Source organism: Cervus canadensis, chromosome 24 (assembly GCF_019320065.1).
Source record: "Cervus canadensis isolate Bull #8, Minnesota chromosome 24, ASM1932006v1, whole genome shotgun sequence".
Lineage (NCBI taxonomy): Eukaryota > Metazoa > Chordata > Mammalia > Artiodactyla > Cervidae > Cervus > Cervus canadensis.
In genome coordinates, this window is record NC_057409.1 from 28,040,979 (window position 1) to 28,063,859 (window position 22,881).

General features: G+C 46.8%; 1 protein-coding gene across 1 annotated transcript in view; it reads right to left on the reverse strand.

Annotated features, from left to right (window-relative positions):
• Positions 1–5,532: 5,532 nt before the first annotated feature.
• TTLL4 (tubulin tyrosine ligase like 4) overlaps positions 5,533–22,881 on the reverse strand; it is a 31,239-nt gene continuing 13,890 nt past the window's right edge. Inside the window, exons 2-19 of the mRNA XM_043445451.1 lie at positions 20,320–21,904; positions 19,336–19,445; positions 18,921–18,984; positions 15,007–15,128; positions 14,459–14,569; positions 14,020–14,096; positions 13,135–13,326; positions 12,954–13,036; positions 12,592–12,720; positions 11,105–11,227; positions 10,708–10,806; positions 10,248–10,382; positions 9,678–9,815; positions 8,293–8,395; positions 7,357–7,567; positions 6,885–6,955; positions 6,404–6,489; positions 5,533–6,069 (exon numbers count right to left, since the gene is read on the reverse strand). Of these exons, the coding sequence (XP_043301386.1) occupies positions 5,811–6,069; positions 6,404–6,489; positions 6,885–6,955; positions 7,357–7,567; positions 8,293–8,395; positions 9,678–9,815; positions 10,248–10,382; positions 10,708–10,806; positions 11,105–11,227; positions 12,592–12,720; positions 12,954–13,036; positions 13,135–13,326; positions 14,020–14,096; positions 14,459–14,569; positions 15,007–15,128; positions 18,921–18,984; positions 19,336–19,445; positions 20,320–21,806 (3,600 nt within the window). The 5' untranslated portion in view covers positions 21,807–21,904 and the 3' untranslated portion in view covers positions 5,533–5,810. The remainder of the gene's footprint in view (positions 6,070–6,403; positions 6,490–6,884; positions 6,956–7,356; positions 7,568–8,292; positions 8,396–9,677; positions 9,816–10,247; positions 10,383–10,707; positions 10,807–11,104; positions 11,228–12,591; positions 12,721–12,953; positions 13,037–13,134; positions 13,327–14,019; positions 14,097–14,458; positions 14,570–15,006; positions 15,129–18,920; positions 18,985–19,335; positions 19,446–20,319; positions 21,905–22,881) is intronic.

Below are 22,881 nucleotides of genomic sequence, written 5' to 3' on the forward strand. Positions count from 1 at the left end.
CTGTCTACATATGTTTCAGCACCAGGTTCCCCAGGAAAGTGCCTTGAGTGACATGCAAGGAGGAGGACCTCCTTTCTCTGAACTACAGACTCTTGGCTCAGGCCACGGTCCTGCGTGTGTTGTGGGCCTCACAGGGAAGGGAGAGGAGAACTTGGCCACCTGCCTGCAGCAGGGACTGAGGGACCGGCCAAGAGAGGTTCAGCCAGGCCTGCCCAGTGATTCTGCCTTGGTGCGATTCTTATTTACAGGCGCAGTCGTAATCCCGCGGGTGGTAGCTTTTCCCTATTGGCTCCTCAGCCTGCATCAGTATAGGTTTAATTGCACTTCTCTGACTTAACTAATGTTAAGGACTTCAATCCTTCTGAGTGAATTATCTTGATTAAATCACCTGTTTGCTGTTTCATGTTTATCACAGTTTTATAATGCTACTATACTGGTATCATAGAACCACTGTAACAGTAACATGCTGTTACAGTTACTGCTCCTCTATGAAAATGGCTTTGGTAGTGTTACTGCTTTTTTGTTTTAGAATCTATTTTAAATCTGCACTATATAGGTATCAGGTACTTTGCTAGGTGCTTTATGTATATCCCCTCCCTTCCCAACCCTCTTAACTACCCATGGAGCTAGGCTTTGGTCTCCCCACTGTATTAGTTACAATTTAGATCATTATCTTTACAAAATTGTGTTAGATTTCCCCATGACCTTCTGCAGCATTTCATGCGTCTCAGTCCATTATAATCATTAAGGCACAAATGAGCTTTAGAAAACACCCGCCCTGCTATTGATGCTTCTTGAATTCTTTCACCCACGAGAAATCTGCCAAGGACAACCTAAGGTTGCTCGCAGTTCTCAAGGCTCCAAAGCTGATGAAGAGTCAAGTCAAATGAGCCTGACATTAACAAGGGTGCAAACTGCTACACAGGGATCAAAGGCCGAGTGGTGTTCGAGAGGCTGGATTAGAATGTCAAGTGGCATGAAATGGAGCTCCCTCCACACACCTCTGAAGACCATCAGTATTCCAAAGCAGTTGAGGATCTGAGCCGTAAACAGAGCTGAGCCGTAGTCTTAGGACAAACCCAGATGGAGTCGGGAGGGAAGGTCCCCCTGCTGCCTTCAGTGACTATGTTATTTGGGTAACTGATTCAGCTGTGTCCCTGGATTATCAGCCTCCTTCACTGACTTGGTACTGGATGGTCCCTGAGCACAATCAGGTGTCCTCTCAAGAGGGTGACAGGAGACACAATCACCCTCAACTATTAATAAATACCCTGAAATCACAAGAATGGACCTATAACCACAAGCGTCCCTTGGCACAGCTGTTATGTGGGTGCATGTTCTTTGGCTCTAGTTCAAGGTCTCTATTTTCTGTGCCCTGCTCCTCCCTTCTCCAGCCTCTAGGCATTCACTGCTCCCTTGCATTCCCTTTCTATTTTTTTATTTTTTTGAAGGGGAAAAGACTTTTTAAAAACTAATTTAATTGGAGGCTAATTACTTTACAATATTGTAGTGGTTTTTACCATACATTGACATAAATCAGCCATGGGTGTATGTGCATCCCCCTTCCTGAACCCCCCTCCCCATCCCATCCCTCAGGGTCATCCCAGTGCGCCAGCCCTGAGCGCCCTGTCTCATGCATCGAACCTGGACTGGTGATCTAGTTCAAATATGATAATATACATGTTTCAGTGCTATTCTCTCACATCATCACACCCTCACCTTCTCCCACAGAGTCCAAAAGTCTGTTCTTTACATCTGTGTCTCTTTCGCTGTTTCACATATAGGGTCATCATTACCATCTTTCTAAATTCCATATTTATGTATTAATATACTGTATTGGTATTTTTCTTTATGACTTACTTCACTCTATATAATAGGCTCCAGTTTCATCCACCTCATTAGAACTGATTCAAAAGCATTTTTTAACAGCTGAGTAATATTCCGTTGTGTATATGTACCACAGCTTTCTTATCCATTCATCTGCTGATGGACTTCTAGGTTGCATTCCCTTTTTAAATCAAAGTGTCTCTCTGAATAGAACTGAATAAGCCCAATTCACATACTTTTAATTTGCATTCTGTCTGTGAAATATTTAACCAAAGAAATAAATCCCCAACAAAGAGTGAAACAGTAGAATGAATAATGGTGATAGGGTTTCTTTATGCACCAGGGTGGAGGTAGGTGTGATAAGGTATCTAAACCCTGTCCTGGCCCCTTCACTTCTATAATGTCTCCAGAGTGCCTTCATTCCCTCATGGAAAGGGTTTTACATCTCTAGCCTGCCTTTCCCTCCCCATAATTTCCATAACCTTGCTCAATTTCCATAATCTTGCAATGCAGGTATTAAATTTGTATTATTGTAAAACTTTAAAAAGCTAGATGACATGCCCAAGGCTGCACAGAGGAAATGAGATTTGAACCCTATGTCAGACTCCCAAGATCCACGCTCTTTTCTTAGCCCCATGCCACCTTTCTATTAAGTATTCATTCTAAGTTCCTTAGTGTCTGATCAAGCTTGAGTAAATCAGAAGTAAACAAATAGTGACCACCCTCCTTGCTGCTGCCCCTGCCCTCAAATTCTTGCTCCAGTGCTTCAGAAATACCCTATACACGGCATTTCTTACCTCAAGAGCACTTGATCCCCTTTCTCCAAACAAGGACTAGGTACATTATCAAGTTAGGAAAAAACTGACATTCAACATTCGAAAAACAAAGATAATGGGATCTGGTACCATCAAGTCATGGCAAGTAGATGGGGAAACAATGGAAACAGTGACAGGCTTTATTTTCTTGGGCTCCAAAATCACTGCAGATGGTGACTGCAGCCACGAAAGTAAAAGACGCTTGCTCCTTGGAAGAAAAGTTATGACCAACCTAGACAGCAGAGACATCACTTTGCTGACAAAGGTTCATACAGTCAAAACCCATGGTTTGTCCAGTAGTAAGGATGAACATACTAGTATGTATGGATGTGAGAGTTGGACCATAAAGAAGGCTGAGTGCCAAAAAAAAAAAACTGATGCTTTTGAACTGTGGTGCTGGAGAAGATTCTTGAGAGTCCCTTGGACAGGAAGGAGATCAAGGCAGTCAGTCCTAAAGGAAATTAACCCTGAATATTCATTGGAAGAACTGATGCTGAAGTTAAAGCTCCAATACTTTGGCCACGTGATGCGAAGAGCTGACCAACTGGAAAAGACCCTGATGCTGGAAAAAACTGAGGGCAAGAGAAGGGGGTAAAAGAGGACAAGATGGTTGGATGGCATCACTGACTCAGTGGACGTGAGTTTGAGCAAACTCAGGGAGATAGTGAAGGGCAAGGAAGTCTGGTGTGCTATAATTCAAGGGGTCGTAAAGAGTGGGACATGACTAAGTGACTGAACAACAACATTCTCAAATTTAAACTTTCCCCCAAATCTCATTACTGCCCCCAAATTGCTTATTCAGCCAAACACCTTATACTGTGGGTATGCACTGCCAAGTATGTATGCTGAATGCTTAATAAGCAAGATTTCATTTTCTCTCAAGGCCGAAAGGGAAGTATGATACATAAACCTCATTCCTTTCTCCCATCCAGCAACACACTCACATCTACCAGACACTCAAATGTGATGAAAACTTTAAAAAGTACAAACATGTTTTAAACTATTGCTGTGCTTAGGTGCTCAGTCGTGTCCGACTCCTTGCAATCCCATGGACTGTAGCCCACCAGGCTCCTCTGTCCATGGGGATTCTCTAGGCAAGAATACTGGAGTGGGTTGCCATGCCCTCCTCCAGGGGATCTTCCCAACCCAGGGATCGAACCCAGGTCTCCCACATTACAGGTGAATTCTTTACCATCTGAGCCACCAGACAAGCCCTTTAAACTACTGAGAACAGTCTATCCCCACCTCTCATTTAATTTCCCCACCACTCACTCCCTTGCTTCTCATCATACTGCAAGGCCAGTCCCTTCTCCAGTTACGGGAATGGAAGTGGCTGTGCTCTCTGGGGATTCTCGGAGGCATGGTATTGAAGTTGGTTTCCAGGGAGTAGCAGAGCTCGGTCAGGCCTCCACACCTAAGCCGCTGCACCAGAGGACCAGCCCCAGCGGAACAGCTTGAGCGGGTGGTATCACAGGAGGGCTGCTTCCTATCCCCGTCACAAAGTTTGTTTTGACATCTGCACTAGGACACGGCACCCATGGAGGACAAGAGGGAGGTGGCTTCCAGGCTATCAGAAGAGATTTAACAGGACTGTCAAGCAGCTCTCCTGTGGCCCTGACTTTGAAGTCCCTGCCATTGAGCAGCAACGCCCCAGGACTTTGCTATCCAGCTTTCTTCACAACTGTCAACATGGCCTTCACATATCAGCGGTATGGCCTTGAACCCAGGCAGGCCTCTCAGGGCTTTTTCCAGGGTTCCCTTCCAACTCACCACAGAACTCCCAGAGCAGGGAATGGAGCAGGCTATCTTTCCAAAGCTCAAGAACAAAGGCAGAGAAAGCCTTGTTCACGGTCTTGGGTCAGACCGTGAGCAGAGCTTCCTGCCTGATACACCAAAGGGAAAACCCGGGTATCAGAATCAAGGGACCAACTGGCTTCTTGTTGGGCCCTGCTGGGAGAAAAATAAACAGAAGTAAGGCTTCAGTAGGGCTGGGGAGGGCGCTGAGAGGCAACCAGGAGGTGTCAAATTAAGGAGGAGCATAGTTCAAATGAAAACAAACTTTCTGGCCCAAACTCTCCCACCTTGGCTTCCCCCTGGGCGGCTCTTCAGCCCAGGCAGGAGGAGAGCTTCTGGTTTAGGTGTTTGCATCCTGTGAGATCTCCAGTTCACGTGAACAACATTTATTGAACACTCACTGCTGGCTGAGTCTTGGGGCAGGAGGTAGATCCAATTCAGCGTATAAGAGTTTAGCCAGGAGCCTGACTGGAAGCTCAGGCTGCAATGGTGGCTGTTTCTGAAACCTGCCTGCCAGGCCACCAGAGTGCGTGCCCCAGAGACCTGTGAGCCAGACCCTGATCACCAGAGAGAGTGAAGGGGGAACCTCAGCTCCTTCCACCCTTCTCTTGGGATTATCCGGGCTCCTTGATTGCAGCCATGAGAAATTCACAAAGTTCACAGAAGCTCTTGCCTCACAGAAAGCTAAGAGCTGAAGAGGTAACATCCGTGAGAGGGAAGTCTAGAAGGCTGAACAAGTAGTGATGTGAGGTCAGAGCAGGAAGACCAAGGGCTACTGGCTGGATGAGTACATGAAAGGAAAAATTGTCTGGAGGTGGTGATGCCCCCAAGACAAGGACAATAGGAAACTGGTTCTGCATGTCATGGTCTCTGTTTGCCCAAGTACTGAGGAAGTCTGAAGGTTTCTGAAAGTGACTCCTCAGGATGGGGGTTGGGAAGGGGAGAGGGTGAGACCTGAGGAAATAAGGACCCTCAGAGGAACCTCTTCAATTATATAGAGAGCAAGGGACTTCAGGCCCAAATATGTTCAATATGCTTTCTCCTCTTGAGTGATAACTCAAAACCACTGAACCAAAACAAACCACACATGGCTCTCTGAAGGTAGAAACCAAACCCTGCTTTATAAGGCTGAGTAGCCATCATTGGCTTCTCCGCTGAGATATGAGGTGCCAGCCAGTGAACCTGTCTCACCTTCTCCCCTTCCCAACCACCCCTCCAGCCCGCCAAATACCCATCTCTACAATTCAACCACTTCAAAAAATACTCTGAGGAGGGGCGGAGTGGAGGGGGTGGGGGCTCAGGCTGGCCAGCCGGCCGGATGCCGCGAGGTAGCTGACACTGGTGCACCTGGGCAGGCAAGTGGAGAGAAGCCTGTCACAGGCTCACAGCAGCCAGGAGGGAGCCACCAGCTGACTGGGAGCTGGCAGAAGCGGAGAGTCTCGAAGTCTGCCCAGAGTACTTGATCACAGGTAACAGCTGGGTGGAGAGGCTGGGCTCTTTGTTGGTGTCCTCACTGTCCTCTGAGGAACTGAGTTTCCTGGGAGGAGGGGAAAGGCCAGCTTGGGTCTTCTTCAGCTTGGGTATGGTCCCATCTTCAGACAGCGGTATATTTTGCTCGGTGGAGCCATGTTTTCTGAAGGGAACAGGAGGAAAGAAATGGCTGAGACTCTGTGTAACTGAGACTTTAACCCATAGACTGCTCCCTTTGGAGTCTAGAGCAGGCATTCACAGTATTCACTGCAGTATGGCTGAAAGTGGCTGCTTCTGGGGATGAGTCTGTGCTCCAGCTCAGCTTTACTGGGCTTACCAAGAGCCGCTTGGAAGAGGAGGCTGTGACAGAGTATTCTGATAGTCCCACCAACCCTCAACTGGAGAATACTGTTCTCATCAGAATCTGGGAAGACAGGAAAGAAGGAAACTCCCTGAATTCACCCCCAACATCCTTCCCTTGTCCAGGCAGCACTCACCTCAGCTTGACAGTCTCTGGCTTGGAGAAAGCATTGAGTGTTGCATCAGCCTTTGGGACAGTCAGAACTGAGGCCGGGAGAGTCCACTGGAAGCAAAGGAAGCAATGAGGCCAAAGGGCTAGCTCAAGATCAGGGGAGAGTGTCTGGGTCTTAGGCCTCTTTCCCAGCTCTACCTCGGAGTGACTAAAGGGCAACCCTGCCGGAATGGGCCCATGTTGGGGAGAGTAAGTCTTGGCCCCCTCCTGATTCAGACAAGAAGGTGAGGCTACAAAGCACTTCTGATCCTTGAAAGAAAGGCATCCAGGGAATCCCGGAGGCAAGTATCTCTTGAAAGGGAAGGGTCCTGAGACACAGAGGCCTGCAGAACCCTAGGAAGAAGTGAGAGGGTCTGGACCCGCACCCAACCCAGGCTGCACTCTTAGGGAGGGAGAGGGAAGGGCTGAGGCAAGGCCATCCCCTGTATCCTGGCAGCATCACTCACCACTGGAGCAGAATCAGAGATGGCTCCTGTGTGGAACCCTTTGTAGCACCAACTCCGAAGCAGATCTACTCCTAGGATAAGATTAACAAGGGTGGGACTCAAGAGGATGGAATCAGAATCGGAGTTCCTTGGTGGTTCAGTGACCAAGAATCTGCCTGCTGATGCAGGGGACACATGTTTGAACTCCAGTTTGGGAAGATCCCACAAACTGTGGGACAACTAAACCCATGCATCACAACTACTGAGCCTAGGCCCTAGAGCCTGTTTGTCGCAAAACTACAGAAACTCCATCCACAGCAGTGAAGACCCAGTGTAGCCAAAACAATGAATTAAGAAAAGAGTCATCATAAAAAAAAAAAAGAAGGTGGAATCAACTGGCCTATTCTTCTTGCCACGGAAGCCCGTTTCTTGGTCTACTGGGATTTAATCTCTCATTAAACATGGCCTCCTGTGGGCAGGGAAGACACATCACCTTTGAGCTTGTTGCCATGGTACTTCTGTTCCCACTGGGTGGTGAGAATGTTGAAATATCGTGGCTGCTCAAAAAAACGGAGATAGCGAGAAGAGATTCGAGACGGAAAAATGCGTTCGAATTGACCACGGCGAGAAAACTCATCCTCCATCTCGACTAGAACCCGAACATCATCTGGTGTCAGGACATCCAGCACAGATGCGTAGAAGTCCTACGGCCCGAGGACCAGGGGGGAAAGGGGGCAGCAAAGCACGTAAGCCAGAGGCAGAGAATGAAGAAACTGGAGGTGGAAAGCATGGCTTCAGGGTCCCAAGGCTCCAGGACTTTCCACGGACCACTAGGGCAGGCTGGGATGGCTAGCTTTGGACCTCATCTGTTCCCAAATCTACTGAGCTTATTCAGAGGATGAAGAGATTCTTGGCAGGGGTGAGGAGAGCCAGGGGACACAGTTAAATGATATGTTGGATGAAGTCAAGATGAGAATCCAGCAACTCAGGTCTGGCCGCAGCCGTGCATCCGCCATCCTTCCGTCTGGCTCCCTTATCTGCTCTGAGGAAGCTAAGCCTTCTAGGGGCTCAGTGCCCCTCTGGGAAAGAAACCCAAAGGGTCAACAGCTCTATAAGAAGGGTGGACTGGCACAGTATTTTGCTAAGAACAGTGGTTGTTGAACACATACTAAAGGCCATCAGCTCTCTCCTTCTCCAGGGGATCTTCCTGACCCAGGGAACGAATCCGGGTCTCCCTTATTGTAGGCTGATGTTTTACTGTCTGAGCCACCAGGGAAGTCCTCTCTAGTGACATACACGCCAGCAAATCCCTGCATGTGGGGATGTAGGAAATCCTGCCTGAGAGGGATGAAGAGCTGTTTGCCTTGGGGCCCCACAGGTTTGACCAGGGAAGCTTTCTGCTGGCACTGGGGTAAAGGCAGTCTCCTACCTGATCAGGAATTTTCTGGGTCAGGTAATAGGCTTTCTTCATCTTCTGTGCAGTGAAGTACTCTGGGGCCACTCGACATCTGTCCCTGGGAGAGCTGGGCAGGCTAAGGCAGGGGGTGGGAAGGGGGCAAGGGGTAAGGTCAACAGCTTCATATCCTGAGGACACGTAGAGAGAAGGTTCAGCCCAGAAAGACACCCTCCTCAGGAGAAGACAAAGAAGGATGGACAGAAGTTTGTTATTGGAATAGATGAGACTGCAGTGCACTACACTCAAATAGCCCAAGAGTCAAAGATCAAGCACCACAAAAGAACTAAAAGGGTACAAAGCATCCTCTTTAAGTTGTATTTAAATGGAAAAAAAAAAAAAAAAAAGATCACGGAATAATCACTGCATACTTCAGTGTAGTTTAACTGAGTGAACACTTACTAAATACCCAGCTTGGCCCTACTGGCTGTGTGATCCTGGACAAGCTCCCCGACGTCCTGCCCCTCATTTCACATTACTACAATTACTACTGACAGACACAAAGACGGCCTCCAAGGAGCTCACAGGATGGCATGGATCAAACAACAACTACAGCACAGAGCCAAGTCTAAACTATAAGGTACAATGCGGAAAGCAAGTCTTGTTGCTATGAATTAGGATTTGAAGCCCAGCTCTATAGCTCTGCAGATGAATGACTTTAGATGGGTCACTTAATCCCAGTGATTTTTCAGTTTCCTCATCTGTAAACTGAGGATACTAATACCAACTTCATGGGCTACTTTGGAGATAAATTTTAGGCTTTTCTGTACACAGAGGAGATACCAACTAAATTTAAACTCCCTTTCCTCAAGTGTGGTTCTGAGTGCTTTGAGGGTGTGGAGGAGACAGCACACATTGAGCTGGTTGCACTAAGAGGTTGCCTTCAGCCAGGCTTGGATGGATGGGGTGAGGTCAAAACAGGGAGATCTTGCTGAGTGGAATTTCAGGAGGAAGGAACCCACGAGCAGAGGAGAGGACACCATATGGGAACAATGAGAGGCAGCACATGATTCAGAGAGGAGACTGGACTAACTAATCCTTAAGGATCCTTCCAACCCTGAGGTTCTAAGAGTGATGCAGTTTGTCAGAGCACATGAGCTGGGAAGAGGAGTAAAGGGTGGGGTGCCTGGGAAAAACCGGCTAGGGCCTTGACTGTCTGCTTGAGGAATTTAAAGCTGGTTCCTAGGCCCTGTAGGGATTCCTTGGCAGGGGAGCAATTAACCAAACATGCCTTTAGGAACACTGACATGGCAGTGGAGTGTGGATATATTGCAGTGGGAGATGGAGCAGCAAGGAGACCAAGTAGGAGGGAACACCCAGTCACCATCCCTTCCCAGAGCCAGACAAGCAAGGAGGCTGACCTGGTGGTGGAGCTGCTGGAGCTGCTGGAGCTGGAAGCAATATCATCTGCATTGGGCAGAACAAAGCCTGCCAGGTTCAGAAGGTCACGGATCATCTGGCCTTTGATGCTGATGTCCAGCGGAGAGTTGGAGTGGAGGCTTTGGGGAAAGCATGCAAAGAGTGGTACAAGCAGACACTAAAACTGTTTCCAGTCCAACTGTTTCCAGACACCAAAACTGACATGTCCAAGTCAATACCAGCCGCATTTAGATACAAACTCATGACCATCGTGTGGGGTCTTCCAGCCCCACAGATAGTGAATAACCTCGCTCAGGGTGGTTCCTGCCTGTGACTTTGGTTTGCTAGAGGAAAAGCATGCAGTAGGTATCAAGTTTAAAAGAGCAACTTTTAACAGCCTGTCTCCAATATCAGAAAACCTTGAGATGATGGCAAGAACAAACAGTAAATGGTAAACTAACTATGAAGGTATTTAGGGAAGGAAAGGTCTTCCCAGAGTCAGCAGGACTGGAGCAAAAATAGGACCAGGAGGACAGGGAAAGGCTCCTATTGTGTGCCCTGAGAACACCTACCTGGGGGAGATGTTCACTTCTAGAACCCAGGGCTTGAGTTTCTCATCCAGCATGACATCGAAACCAAAGAGCTCGTGGCAGCTGTAAGGCCGCCGCACGTACATCTTCAGCAGGCTGGTCACATAGGGTTCTGACCTGGTCCCAGGGAGGATAAAGTATTCAGTTCGACTTTTCCCAAAGACCCTGCCTAGAGTTGCCTAGGCCCATGGAGTGGCTCAGAGATGGGAAAAAGAAAGCCACCCAAGAAAAGAAGCTCTAGAGATGCCTGTGACCTGGAGCCAGCTTCTGGGGATGCAGTTCAGTAGAGCAGGATTTAAGTCTTCTCTATTCCTTCCTAAACCCTGTCCTCAGAAACAGAAACACAGCATGGCCTACAGTCTAGAGAACAGCAGTGTGGAGGCCCATGAGAAAAAGGGGATTTGGTGGCAGGCCCCACACCCAGGGTGGCAGTGTGACTCACGAGATGATGGTTTTGACAACGACATCCTTTATCTTCTCCCAGATGGCATCGCTGTTGACTCCCTTCTGGCTCAGGTAGCTCCATAAAGCCTTCAGTGCCCTGTGAGGCAGGGGAGAAAAAGGGAGTATTTAGGGTTAGAATCTATGAATGATCAGTGAAGAGAAAGAAAAAGGAGTAAGAGGCCCAAAGGTATCTTCTTCATATGTCTTCTTTTGATGTTTTGAATAAGGACAGAGAGGAGTTTGGATACAAACAGACCAATTCTGAATTGCCAAGTATTTATATAATCTCTGGGTCTTATATTACTCCTCCATTCACCACTCCTCTGAAACCTCCCCAGACCCCAGAACCCTGTATTCCTCCAGGCCTCCACTTAATGGGGACACTGTCTGGGTACCATTTGTGGCCCTGGCAGGCTGTTTCATCTTCATTGGCCTGGTACTCGGCATTCTTTTTATTGACACTGTAGTTGGTTAGGTGCATGAATTTGTTGCCAAGGCTCTTCATGGAAGGGGAATACCTGCAAGTGAGAGGAAAGGCAGAGGGGAGATGGAGATACAGCAGATGGATAATGGTCCAAACATTTCTCCAGATCCTGAGCAGGTAAGTGGACAGATCTCTGCAGATGCAGAAGAGTCTGAGAAGCACAACTGCTGTAAGGTTTCTAGAACACTACAGCTAAACTGATCTCCTATTTTATCCTACCTCAGTTCTGTAGAAAGACCCTCCCTGTTTAGTGAACTAGAGAACCCCCTTATTTCCCATTCTGCATGTAATACTGTGATTTATAATAATAAATATGTATATATTGGACCCTGCCCCCACTCCTGGACACAGAGCTCCTGAAACCTTTGTAGATTCCTAAGTGGTACAAGGATAAGGAGCATCTTTGTTCTCAGATTTGGTGTTTTGACCCCAGTTCCTTACACAGAGCTGCTGAAACCCTTATAATTTCCTGGGTAATAGGAGCATCTTTTGTTCTAACGAGGCAACACTGGGTGAGTTCCTGATGGCTCCCGGATGAGGGCCCGTCACTGGAAAGGCCAAGACATGATTAGATGCTTGGAATTTTCAGCTCCCCCCACCCAACTCCCATTATCTTAAAAAAGGAAGAAGGGCTGAAAATGGAGCTAGTGATCAATCAAGCCTAAGTGCTGAAGCCTCTGTAAAAATTCCCCAAATATAAGACCTTCCAGGTGGGTGAACCTATGGAGATGCTGGAAGAGTGGCCCACCCAGAGAGGGCATGGAAGCTTGGTGCCTCTCCTCACACACCTTGCCCTGTGCATCTCTTCCATCTCCCTGTTCTTCTGTATCCTTTATCACATCCATTTTTTCATAAATCAATAAATATAAGCAAAGTTTTCTTGAGTTCTGTGAGCTGTTCTAGAAAATTAACCAAACTGATACCCCCAGCCCCGAGGAGGGGGTCATGGGAACCTCTGATTTATAGCCCACTGGTGAGACGCATAGGCAGCCACCCGCACTTGTGACTGGCATCACAGGTGGTGGAGGGAGGGGCAGCCTGGTGAGACTCAGCCCTTGACCCATGAGATCTGATGATGTCCCCAGATAGACATGTCAGAATTGAGTTCAACTGTAGGACAGCCAGTTGGTGTTGTATAGAAATGCTTTGTGCGGGCAGAAAAAAACCCACCATCTGGTTATAGGTGGTGTCAGAAGTGTCTGATGTACAAGTAAAGGAGTCAGTCACACGGGAGGAAAGGCAGAAAAGGTTTTCCCAAAGGCACACCACCTTCTCCTTTGCTAACAAAAACTACCAAAACATTGGTTACTTTCCTGTTCGGAGTCCACCAGCTTCCCTCCCTGGAGGGAGAACAAATCCCCAAGGCTGTTAGGGCGAGCCCCCACCACCACCACATACTTGCAACTGGCAAAGCGGACAAGTCCATCTGAAAAGAGGTAAATCCGTAGAGGATCATAGGAGGTGACATAAACGTAGATCCGCAGATCGAACTTGCTGCCGCTGATGAGGTAGGGTTTGTGGAGATACCTACACAGAGAAAGGCCAGCTTCAGGGACAGGACAGAGGAGACAGGGCTTGGCAGGTAACTGAGCCACGGCAAAAGCCAGCTAACGGTTCCCAGGATAAAGACCTTTAAACAGTTGGCTGAAGAAGGTCTTTGGCTGGGAGGACAAAGGACAAAAGAACGTGATGAAAAGGGGCCCTCCGAGGCTGAGAAGGTGGGAATCAGGGAGTGGGGTCTCAGCTGGAGACGGGCTCACCTCTGTACCAGAAGGGGCCTCCGCTTGGGGAGCTGACTCCACTTATGAATGACCTGGATGCCGATGCCTCGAGCGGACGCTGGCTAGAGGTCGAGTGGAGAGGAGAGGAGTTGTCTACCTGGCCCGATACTCTGGCGCTCCCACTCTCAGGCCCTGCTTGCCGCCCGCCAGAACCACTCACTGGTTTAACAATCCACTTCTGGCGGCTGCTGCTCTCCCAGGCTTTGCGCAGGAGCTTGGCGTCCTGGGGCAGGATGAAGGACTGGGGAAAGAAACTGAACTCCTTCTTGCCAAAGCGGCTCTGCATGCGGGACAGGTTCCGCCACAGTCGGTCCTTGCGCCCAATCTGGAATGAACCTGGGAAGTGGTTTAGCTGCAGAGGGAACAGAGGGTGAGAGCAGGGAGAGACAGAGCCATGTGAGACCACGAGGAAGACAGCAAGACTCACTACACCATTCCAACATTCTAAGCTCCTGTTCCATCTGATGCTCACTGTCTAAAGGTTCTTAAGTATCCCGTGCTGAGCATCCACCAAAAAAATGATTAAAACACAAACACAACACAACACAACGTAGTGCCCTTTAGGAGTCAATAGTTCACGATGTAAAAGAATGACTAAGACAGACGTAACATTCACTGTAAAAGTAAATAAAAACCTGTTAAGTCTTTTTCCATGCCTCTAGGACAAAGACGGAAAAGCACCTGGCTTTCCTGGGGTAAAGGGACTATTCATTCCAAATGAGACCTCTTTACACATATTCAGCTTGGAGGAACAGAGGCAATGTGCAGTGGTTAGAGGAAAAACATGATAAGCTGAAAACAGACACTGCGTCTCAAGATACACCAGAGAAAAAGTGTCTTAGAGGCTTTATCTGTCCAAGACACTGTAGCTGACCTATGAGATGTGCACGATCCACTGGCGGCTCACACAGCACCCACCTCCCATACTTTCTCCACCCTCTGAGCCCTCCTGACTTCTCTATGGTCATCCATCTCTTTCCTACTTCTACTACCAACCTTCTCCTGCCCAAGTCCAGGGGAAGAGCAGCTCAGAAAAGGCTCTTACCTTCTGATGCTCCTGAATGGATCGGAAACTAGGAGACTTCATGTGGTGACCCCAGCAGCCCAGCCAGTCATCATTCCCTATAGAAGGCACATTAGGAAGTCAGTCTTGCTAGCAGCTCGGTCCCTGGGACAGAGAGTGGCTCAGAGGACCCAGAAATACCACCAGAGCCTGGGCATAGGTCCCAGCCCCAGTTTTCTAAGAGTTGCCATGGAGCTGTCCTACATGAGGCCCTGGGGTCAGGACTAGAACAATGGCCCTCTGTCTTCCAATTTTGAGGAACAGGCTCCAGGCAGAGGGATTTCAGACCTATGTCCTCTTATGAAGTTGGAAACTTCAGGACAGGGTCCTCACACAGCGGGAGCTAATCTAGGGGTTCCCTCCTGCCCAGAGCCTATCTGCTGAGGCAGAGGACAGGCTTGAAGTAAGGCAAGTGACTCACTCTTGCTGATCTTGAAGTGGGAACGTCCAATGGTCTGCTTGACAATGTTGGGGGTCACTGTGCTCATCTTCCACCGGAGCAGCTTCCTCTGCTCCCAGGGAAGTTTCTCCACTGGGCAAAATGGGGAGAGGGTGGGGGGAGGGTGTGGAGAAGAGCAGGAGAGTCATGGTGAGTAGAGCTAAGAGGTGGCACTGTTGCTCAACATTCCCTGTAGGCAAGTCAGTAAGTATTATTCCAGGTCAGAGTTTCAAAGGAGCACACTTTGGGGAAGAAAGGGGACTGCACAGGAATGAGGAACACAGAGAGGAGAGGAGGATGAAAAGGGGAGAGACACAAGGTTAGAGGTCAAGAGTGAAAAATGAGATTATGGGGCCAAGAGGGTCAGCTAAAGGATGGACAAGATAAAGATTCCTTCATCGGACTGGTGGACCAGGTGGGTAACCAAGCACCAATACAGCTATTCTGGAATGCCCCTTCCACCCTACCGCCAGCTTCACTAGCATCCTTCTCCTGGGGGCTATTCCAGGTAGACACACAGCCAGGTTTACCTCTCTCATCTGGAGTGCCAAAATAGATGGTAGGGGGCACGTTGGGAAAGAGACTGTAGATGAGGGCTGGTCGAACAACTTTTTCATTGGAAAGGGGTTTGGTCAGAAACTCCATGCAGTTCCTAAGATGAAAAACAGCCATGCGGTAGAGAAAGGCAAAGCCACAACCTTGAGTGCTGTTACTATTACACATTGTTTCTTTCAGGGTGCTTTTACACTGCGATTCTACAGAGACAAGTACTCAATAATTATTTTGCAAATATTAATCCATGCTAAGGCTAACCTATACACAATCACACTATAAATGTCACCTAAAGACAAAGTTTTCCAATACTTCATTCTAAAATTTCCTGTGACAAGCCATAGGCTGGGGAGGTCCCTGAAAAGAGTGGTTCTGAGAGCAAGTAAGGAGTTTAAGTGGATGTCAGTAGAGAAATATGCTACGCTAAGACAAAGAGAAATAGATGAGGAGAGAAAAAGAATGATATGGATAAATAAAGAGGAGGAAAAGCAGAAAAGACAGAAAGAACTAAGAAGAGGTAAAGAGGTTTTTAAAAAGAAAAAGGGAAAAGAGCAACAGAAGGAAAAGAAGCAGTGCTACTTCTAACTCATTTTATATTTATCTGAAGATAAATGGATGATTAATGCTCTTCTCTGTTTTGAAAATAGAGACATCAGACATTCGTGACATCAGATTTTTACATAACAGTGTGGTAGTAAGACAGGTCTGGGGATCTGGAGCAGTGGGCCATGGGGTCCCTACTGTTATTCCAATAATGTCTTGGTCAAGGCTAGCTCAAGGAGTCTCAAAATAGGAAGACTTAGACTATCTATTGGATACAAGCTGACAGACCCAGACAATTTCTTCAGATAACATTGAAAATGGAGAGGACAGTTATGACCCTCTATATCAGGCTGATGTGATCCACAAATATTTATTATTTAGGATTAATTTTCAGTTTATAAAGAGATACTCTACCTGTTATTTTTCAGCACAACAGAAATAGGCACTGTATATAAAACACCTCAGTGTTTCAAACCTGAGAAATTTTTAATGAATTTAAAAATTTATTTATTGGGTTGAGTTTATTTATTGGGTTGAGTTAAATATTAATTCCAATTAATTAAATAAATACAATTAATTCAACTCTATTTCTCATTTCCAAAATTTTTTACTTTAAAGACTTTCCATTTACTGAATATTAGAATTTAAGATTGTTGAAAATCAAAAACAATGAGTTCATATTTAAAAACAAAAACAAGACAGGAATGTAAAATGGTACAGCCACTCTGGAAAATAGCTTTGGCAGTTTCTTAAAAAATTAAATGTGCAATTACCATAGAACCCAGCATTTATCTCAGAGACATGAAGACTTAAGGTTCATTCAAAAATATGTACACAATGAGCAGCTTTATCTGTATAGTCAAAAACTGGAAAAAAAATATCCTTCAGCAGGTGGCTGGTTAAACAAACTGTGGTCCAGCCATTCATGGGCCACTACTCAGCAATATAAAGGAATGAACTATGGATACGTGTAACAACTTGGATGAATCTGTAGAGAATAGGCTGAGTGAAAAAAGCCAATCCCAAAAGGCTACATATGGCTATCATTCCATTTGTATAACATTCCTGGAACAACAAAACTGTTGGTTATGAAGGCTTGAGAAGGAGATGAGAGTAGGAGGGAAGGAGCTGCGGCTCTCCTGGCAACAGGAGGCATTCTTGCAGTGACAGAAATGTTCACATCTTCACTAACATTAATGTCTTGGTTACATTATATCATACTATAGTTGTGTAAAATGTTACCATGGGGGAAACTGGGTAAAGAATTCAGGGAATCTCTGTATTATCTCTTAAAACTACATGAAAATCTATAAATGTTTAAAAATCAAAAGTTTAATTAAAAAAAATAAAGAAAAGAAAATCTTTGTTAGCTGCCTCTCAAGAGTACTGAACTTAACCTCAAAAGGTATGACTTTTGGTCTAGCAGTGCTAAAAATCTTGATCTTGCAAATAGTTACTTAATTTCCTGTTCCTCAGTTTTCACATCTGAAAAAACAGAGGCTGAACTTGACCAATGCCATCTCTAAATTCACATGATTCTTTGGAAAAGAATACTTAACAGAAGTGTAATATACTATTGCTGGACAGAGGAAACAGGTAGTGTTTTCAATGATCTTTCTGTGACTGCAAAATTTTCTAAAATAAATAAATAAATCTTTCATAATTGTGAAAAAATAAGATTTCAGCAATCCAAAAAGATGCCTGATTTTAGTCAAAATGCAAAGTGGTTTAGAATTCTTCAACCTCCATTTGCTTGACCTCATGTTTTAAGCCTCATATAGACTACATTTTGTAGAAATTAATTAATGAACATAGAATTAACAAACACCTTTTGTGAATTTTATCTTAAAAATCAGAAAAGCTAAAAAACGGGCTGTGCAGCTGTCTTGAACTAGGCCTGAAGACAAACCTAGATCACCCTGAAGTGTGGAAAAGAGGCTCCAAGTCAATTAAACGTTAAATGTGTTTCTCTTTGGTCAACATCTAATATATATGGCCAGGAGTAGATTTGCTTATCCAAAAGAGCAATGGGTTAGGCTTAAAGTAACAGAATTTATGCACCAGATTCAGGATACCTATGACAAGATTTCTACCAACCTTCACAGAAAGTCCCTATTCTGTCTCCATTTTCTAAACAACTCTCTCTACCTTGCTGGTTTGGAACTCTAAAACTGGTACAGCTGCAGCCACCATCACATTCAGAGATGTAGCCTGCCTCATCCATACTAATCTTAGATGAGACTAACTCTTCCTCTTAGCTTCATTTAAAGCAGAGCTGACACAAAGGAAAGCAACCAGAGTTTGGCTGCTCCACATGCTAGGCAAGCCTTGACATGTATGGCCAGGTTAGAATTAAAATTAGAATAGGAACTTTGTTTTTTTTACACTTTCAGTAGAAGTTATTTTTTAAAAGAAAAAAACTTTAATGGTTGGTACTTTGTGAGGGTTCTTTTTAATATCTAAAAATAATTAATGAAGATAAGAGCTTCATATTGAGACAAGGTTGGAAGTGATGAATGGAACAAGGAAGATTATACTGAAGAATGTTAACTTTCTACCCAGAGAGGTGGTCTATATGATCTGTAAGCAAGTTCTAAAACTCTTTAGCATAAAGACATGTCCTCATTTACAGAAATTTCCTCTTAATCCTGTGTTCCTTCCTCCCCCTGACTCCACATCTCAGTTATGCACCATTCTACAATTATCTGTTCTACAAAAGAAGGGTCTACATTAAGAGACGGACTTCTTGGTTTCCTAGGTAGAGGTGGGTATCACTCACATTCCATGAAGGGTGGTCAATAAAATACTCCAGATTATAGCTAGAGAATTTTAAATTCAATTTATTACTAAGGTCAACTTTAGTCTTATAAAACCAACTTCCAAAGGGAGCAAAAAAGCACTGAAAAAAAGCTCCAATTAGTGATATTATCTATCTCAGAATTGTTTCAGACTTTGGGACACATTTAAATTGCAAGGTGACAAATATCCTCACGTGTGCAGCCTAACTAAGAATCTACCTCAAACACTGTCTCTTCATGAAATTAGTTATTAATTTTCTAACTACTTCTTGAGATTATTTGCTTTTTACTTGAACAATTTCTTGGAGCCTAAAGACTAAATCGCAGCACAAGAAACACGGTACTGATTTTAAGCTCAACTGATAAAATATGCTTCTTTTCCCTCCCACTGATTCCTGTTTGAAAACTAAAATCCTAAACTGCAAAAATTCAGCCAAAGTGAGTTAGGGTTAACAGGGCCATTAATTAATAACTTGGGTGATTCATCCCCTTATAATCCTCAAGAGATGGTAAATAAGCGTCTGCCAACAACCTACACAGTCAGGACTCACCGAGAGATCACTGCCACAGACTCGCTGGGGGAGACAGCACTGCACGAGGAGCACTCCGAGTCTCCTAGTGGGAAGGACAGAGAAGGCCCAGGTGGGAGAGGCTGCCACTCAGTCACCAAGCCCAGGCAGCTCTTCCTAGGACATCCTGGCTCAGCCTTCTCGAAGAGCCACAAGCACCCATTGCTACCTTGCACTGCCTCCCCTGACCTCAACAGCCGCAGGGAGAAGGCAAGACTCGGGGGACAGGGGACTAGAGAACAAGCCCCCCCAAAGCTACTCCCGCCCTCAGACCCCCAAGGTGAATGATAAATGCAGGTGACAAAGTAAGTCAAGGATCTGGTATATAATCATTAGCCCCCCTTCCCGAGCAGTGGTGACCAATTCCCAGTTGGAGGCAAGAGGGTCCTCTACTCACCCTCCTCCTCTTCATTCTCATCCTGGCTGCAGCAGTCTTCCAAACCATCTAGTAGCTCTTCTTCCAGATCTTCAGTTTCAACCGGGTCTAGTTGGAGGTCAGTAGCTGAACTGTAAGAAAGAATCATGCCCCCAGCCCAGCCAGCTCCGTAAGAGAGGTCACGCTAGATTCGCCTTCCTTCATCATTTCCCAGTGTTCATCTCTTCCCTAGTCACCAGTCTGCTGGTCCTTGCCTGGGCCTTACAACCCACTCCTGTTGCTCTCAGAGCTTCGGCCTGGCCACAGTTCCTCAACCACACATTTCCGACTCCACAGAGAGGTACTCTACCTTCCACCTTCCTTGAAGTCCCTCATAGCATATAAATACAAAGTTCTGAATATAAAACACCATCAGTCAACATGTGGTAACAGACATCAAAGGTCCCTGGACCTCTCTCTAGGAACTCAGAAAAGCCCTTGGTGGACCATGGTTCCAGAGAAATAAGAAGGCACAAGAAGCCAATTAAGTGTGTGTCCTAACTCTGAAACAGTTGTCATACCAGGAATGACTGAGAACCTGATTTGGTTTGGAATTAAGTAGAGAAATCACAGTTCCCAACACATGATGTTTGAAATTCTTATTTTTCCCTGGTTATAACCTAAAGCAGGGCTTAGCAAACTCTTTCTCTAAGGGACTAGACAGTAAATATTTTCAGTTTTGTGGGTCATTCAGTCTGTCACAACCCTATCATTAAAACAAGAAAGCGGCCATAGACAGTAGTAAATGAATAAGGCTGCATTTCAATAAAACCTTATTTACAAAAGCAGGCAGAGGGCAGGATTTGGCCTGAAAGGTGTAGCTTGCCAACCTCTGCCCTAAAGTGAAAACCAACATTCCAGGGCACTTAAAAAATAAAAACCAACCTTAAGAGACACAGGGTCAGTGTCACCAGGTGTGTATACATTCTACTACTTTAAATAAACCAAACACTTTCTTCAACTTACCCTATAGTCCTAGGAGGTGAGTTCAGCTCCCTGGCTTCCTTAGGCCCTTCTCTCCCAAGTTTGCCCAGATGGATGGAAGAGAGGCGGGTGGCCACCTCGGCTACACCAAGGGGCTGAGGTGGAGAAGGTGGAACTGGAGTCTTGTCTTCTCCAAGACGTGGGGAGTCGATCGCAGATCCACAAGCAGGGCTGTAGCTGAGCCCGTGGCTATGTGAGGCAAGGAGGTGAATGCTGATGCGTTTGGTACAGAAGACTGCACTGTCCAAGTCCCCGGGGTCCAAGACTGCAGGGAGGACCCTATTGTCTGCTCCAATGTCCTCCTGAGGGACCTGCTGGCCGGCCACAGGAGGTTTCCACCACCTGTTCTGGTTGAGGAGATCCCACTGCAAGCTGGGGTTCATGAAGTAAGCCTGTTCAAAATGGCAGCCTTGCCTTGGTTTCTGCTCAAGGCCTCTTGCAGTCAGCTTCCTCACAGCCTCAGTGAACCGAACCTCCTTAGTCAGAGTCTGGGAAACAGGGCCACCATCCAGGCCGTAGGGATGCGACTCAGCCCTGGGGACTAAGTTACTCTGGCTGTAGAGGGAAGAGGCGACACTGGTGGTGGAGGTGTCCAAGGAGCTGGGGGTAGACAGCGTGCTGTGGGGAGGGGCATTGTCTAGGGCAGGGCCACTGCTCTTGGGCGCTTTGTGCTCGACAGGCTGGAACGCACAGTCTCCGGTGCCCCCTGAGTGATGCCAGGAGATGAGCTGGACCTTGGGTGAGGATACTGGCTTCAGGCCCTCTGTGGCCTGCGATAAAGGCACTTTAGTGCTATTTGGCCGCATGAAGGAGTTGTTGTTCAGCATGGGTTTGTAGGAAGAGGAAGAAGAGGAGAGTGGAGATGGGGTCTTCCCTGAGATGGCAGAGGCCAGGCTCCTCCCTGAAGGACTTTCCCCGGCTGCTCCCAGTGAGGAGTACGGTTCCGTGGATGAGGAGGCCATGGGGATGACCTTGGAAGACGTGGCCTTATTGGCAGTGAGTCTGACAGGGAGCCTCTTTTGAGGGAGAGAGAAAGGTCTTCTTTCTGACGGGCCTGAACGCAAGCAGAAAGACTCCAGCTGCTGGTATGCTTTATGCCTGTAGTTGGAGCGGCGGTACAGCAGGGTGCTGCTGAACAGGTCTGGGAGGGAGTGCAGGTAACAGCAGTTGCCGTGGCCCGCAATGACAGCCGTGGTCCCGGAGCTACATAGAGTGCTGGGGCAAAAGAAGTACGCTGGCTGCGGGGGTGCACCCAAGAGGCCTGGGCCCAACCCTGCTGAAAGTGTTCCCACGTGTTTCTTCTCCAGCCGCCAGATTGGCTTCACCTGCTGATGAGCCTGAGCCCAGACTCTGCCCTCGGAGGGTTTCTCAGGTGACAGGGTAGGCGCTGTGCCTGCGGGCCCACTCTGCTTAAAGCTCTGTCCCCGGCGGAGGCCGATATCGTAGTGCTCTGTTCTTGCTGAGGCCATGAGGAGCCCACATCACGGCCACATGGCCTCATGGCCCGGCTCAGGTGAGGTGCCAGGTGCCTCCTGCAGTAGCAGCTGCATCCTTGAAGTCCGTCAGCCTGAAGGGGAGAGAGACAGCTGGGAATGTTCCAGTCCTAGGAGGATAGACACAAGGCTACAGTGGTACCCAGGCAAGGAATAGCCCTACGTTAGCACTTCTTGGGCAACCAGTCTCAACCATCATTTGGGGCCCTGGGAGAAGAACACTAGATTTTGAGGGTGTTCTCCGTGGACTTCCTGCTGCACTCATGCCATCAGAGCTGGCTTCATCAAGGACCGGGACGTTAAGGTGCCACAGGGTGAAATCGGTTCACATGCTCCCATTCTCTCACTCAGAGAGCTCTTTCCTCTTTCTCCAAAGAAAAATTCACACTTTTCTGCCTCATCGTCCACAAGTTTACACGAGTGGCTTCCTTCCATCATCTGACACCCGTGTGCCTAGGAATAAGGCAAACCTGGGTGTGGCAGAGAAGCCAGCCAACACTTTCCTCTCATTAACCAATTCTGAATGCTCAAAGATCAAGTGAGAAACAGATTTTACATGTACTGCTCCCTCACCAATTCTCCAGCTGCCCCTGATGTGGTCTGCTTTCCACGGACTAAGTGAGACAAGTTCAGACAAGAGCAGGGATTTCTCCTGTTGACCTCTGGGGTACATTCTGTAGCTGAGACAGTAATTTCATCTCTTCAAGAGTCTAGCCAACTATACAGGCTTAAATTCCAACCAATGTGTTGGCGGAAAAGAGAAGAAATAAGATGGAATTAGACATCAGCATTCTTTTTACTTAAAGTGATTTTATTTCCAGCAGCCACACTAGGACAGAAGAGGTCCAGGAGTAGAATATAGAGGCAAGAAGAGGAGAGAAACTTTCTTTATCCCAAATCCCAGGCTTCAGTCTGGGCTCATCTTGGGGAGAGAGTCTGTCTCTTGCATTTCCTCAATCTTTCCTCTAAAGCAAAACCTCTGAACCAGTCTGTAGCTCTGGGTCCCAGTCAGTTTTGCATGGTCATTTGATTTCTAAATCAAAAGTATTCT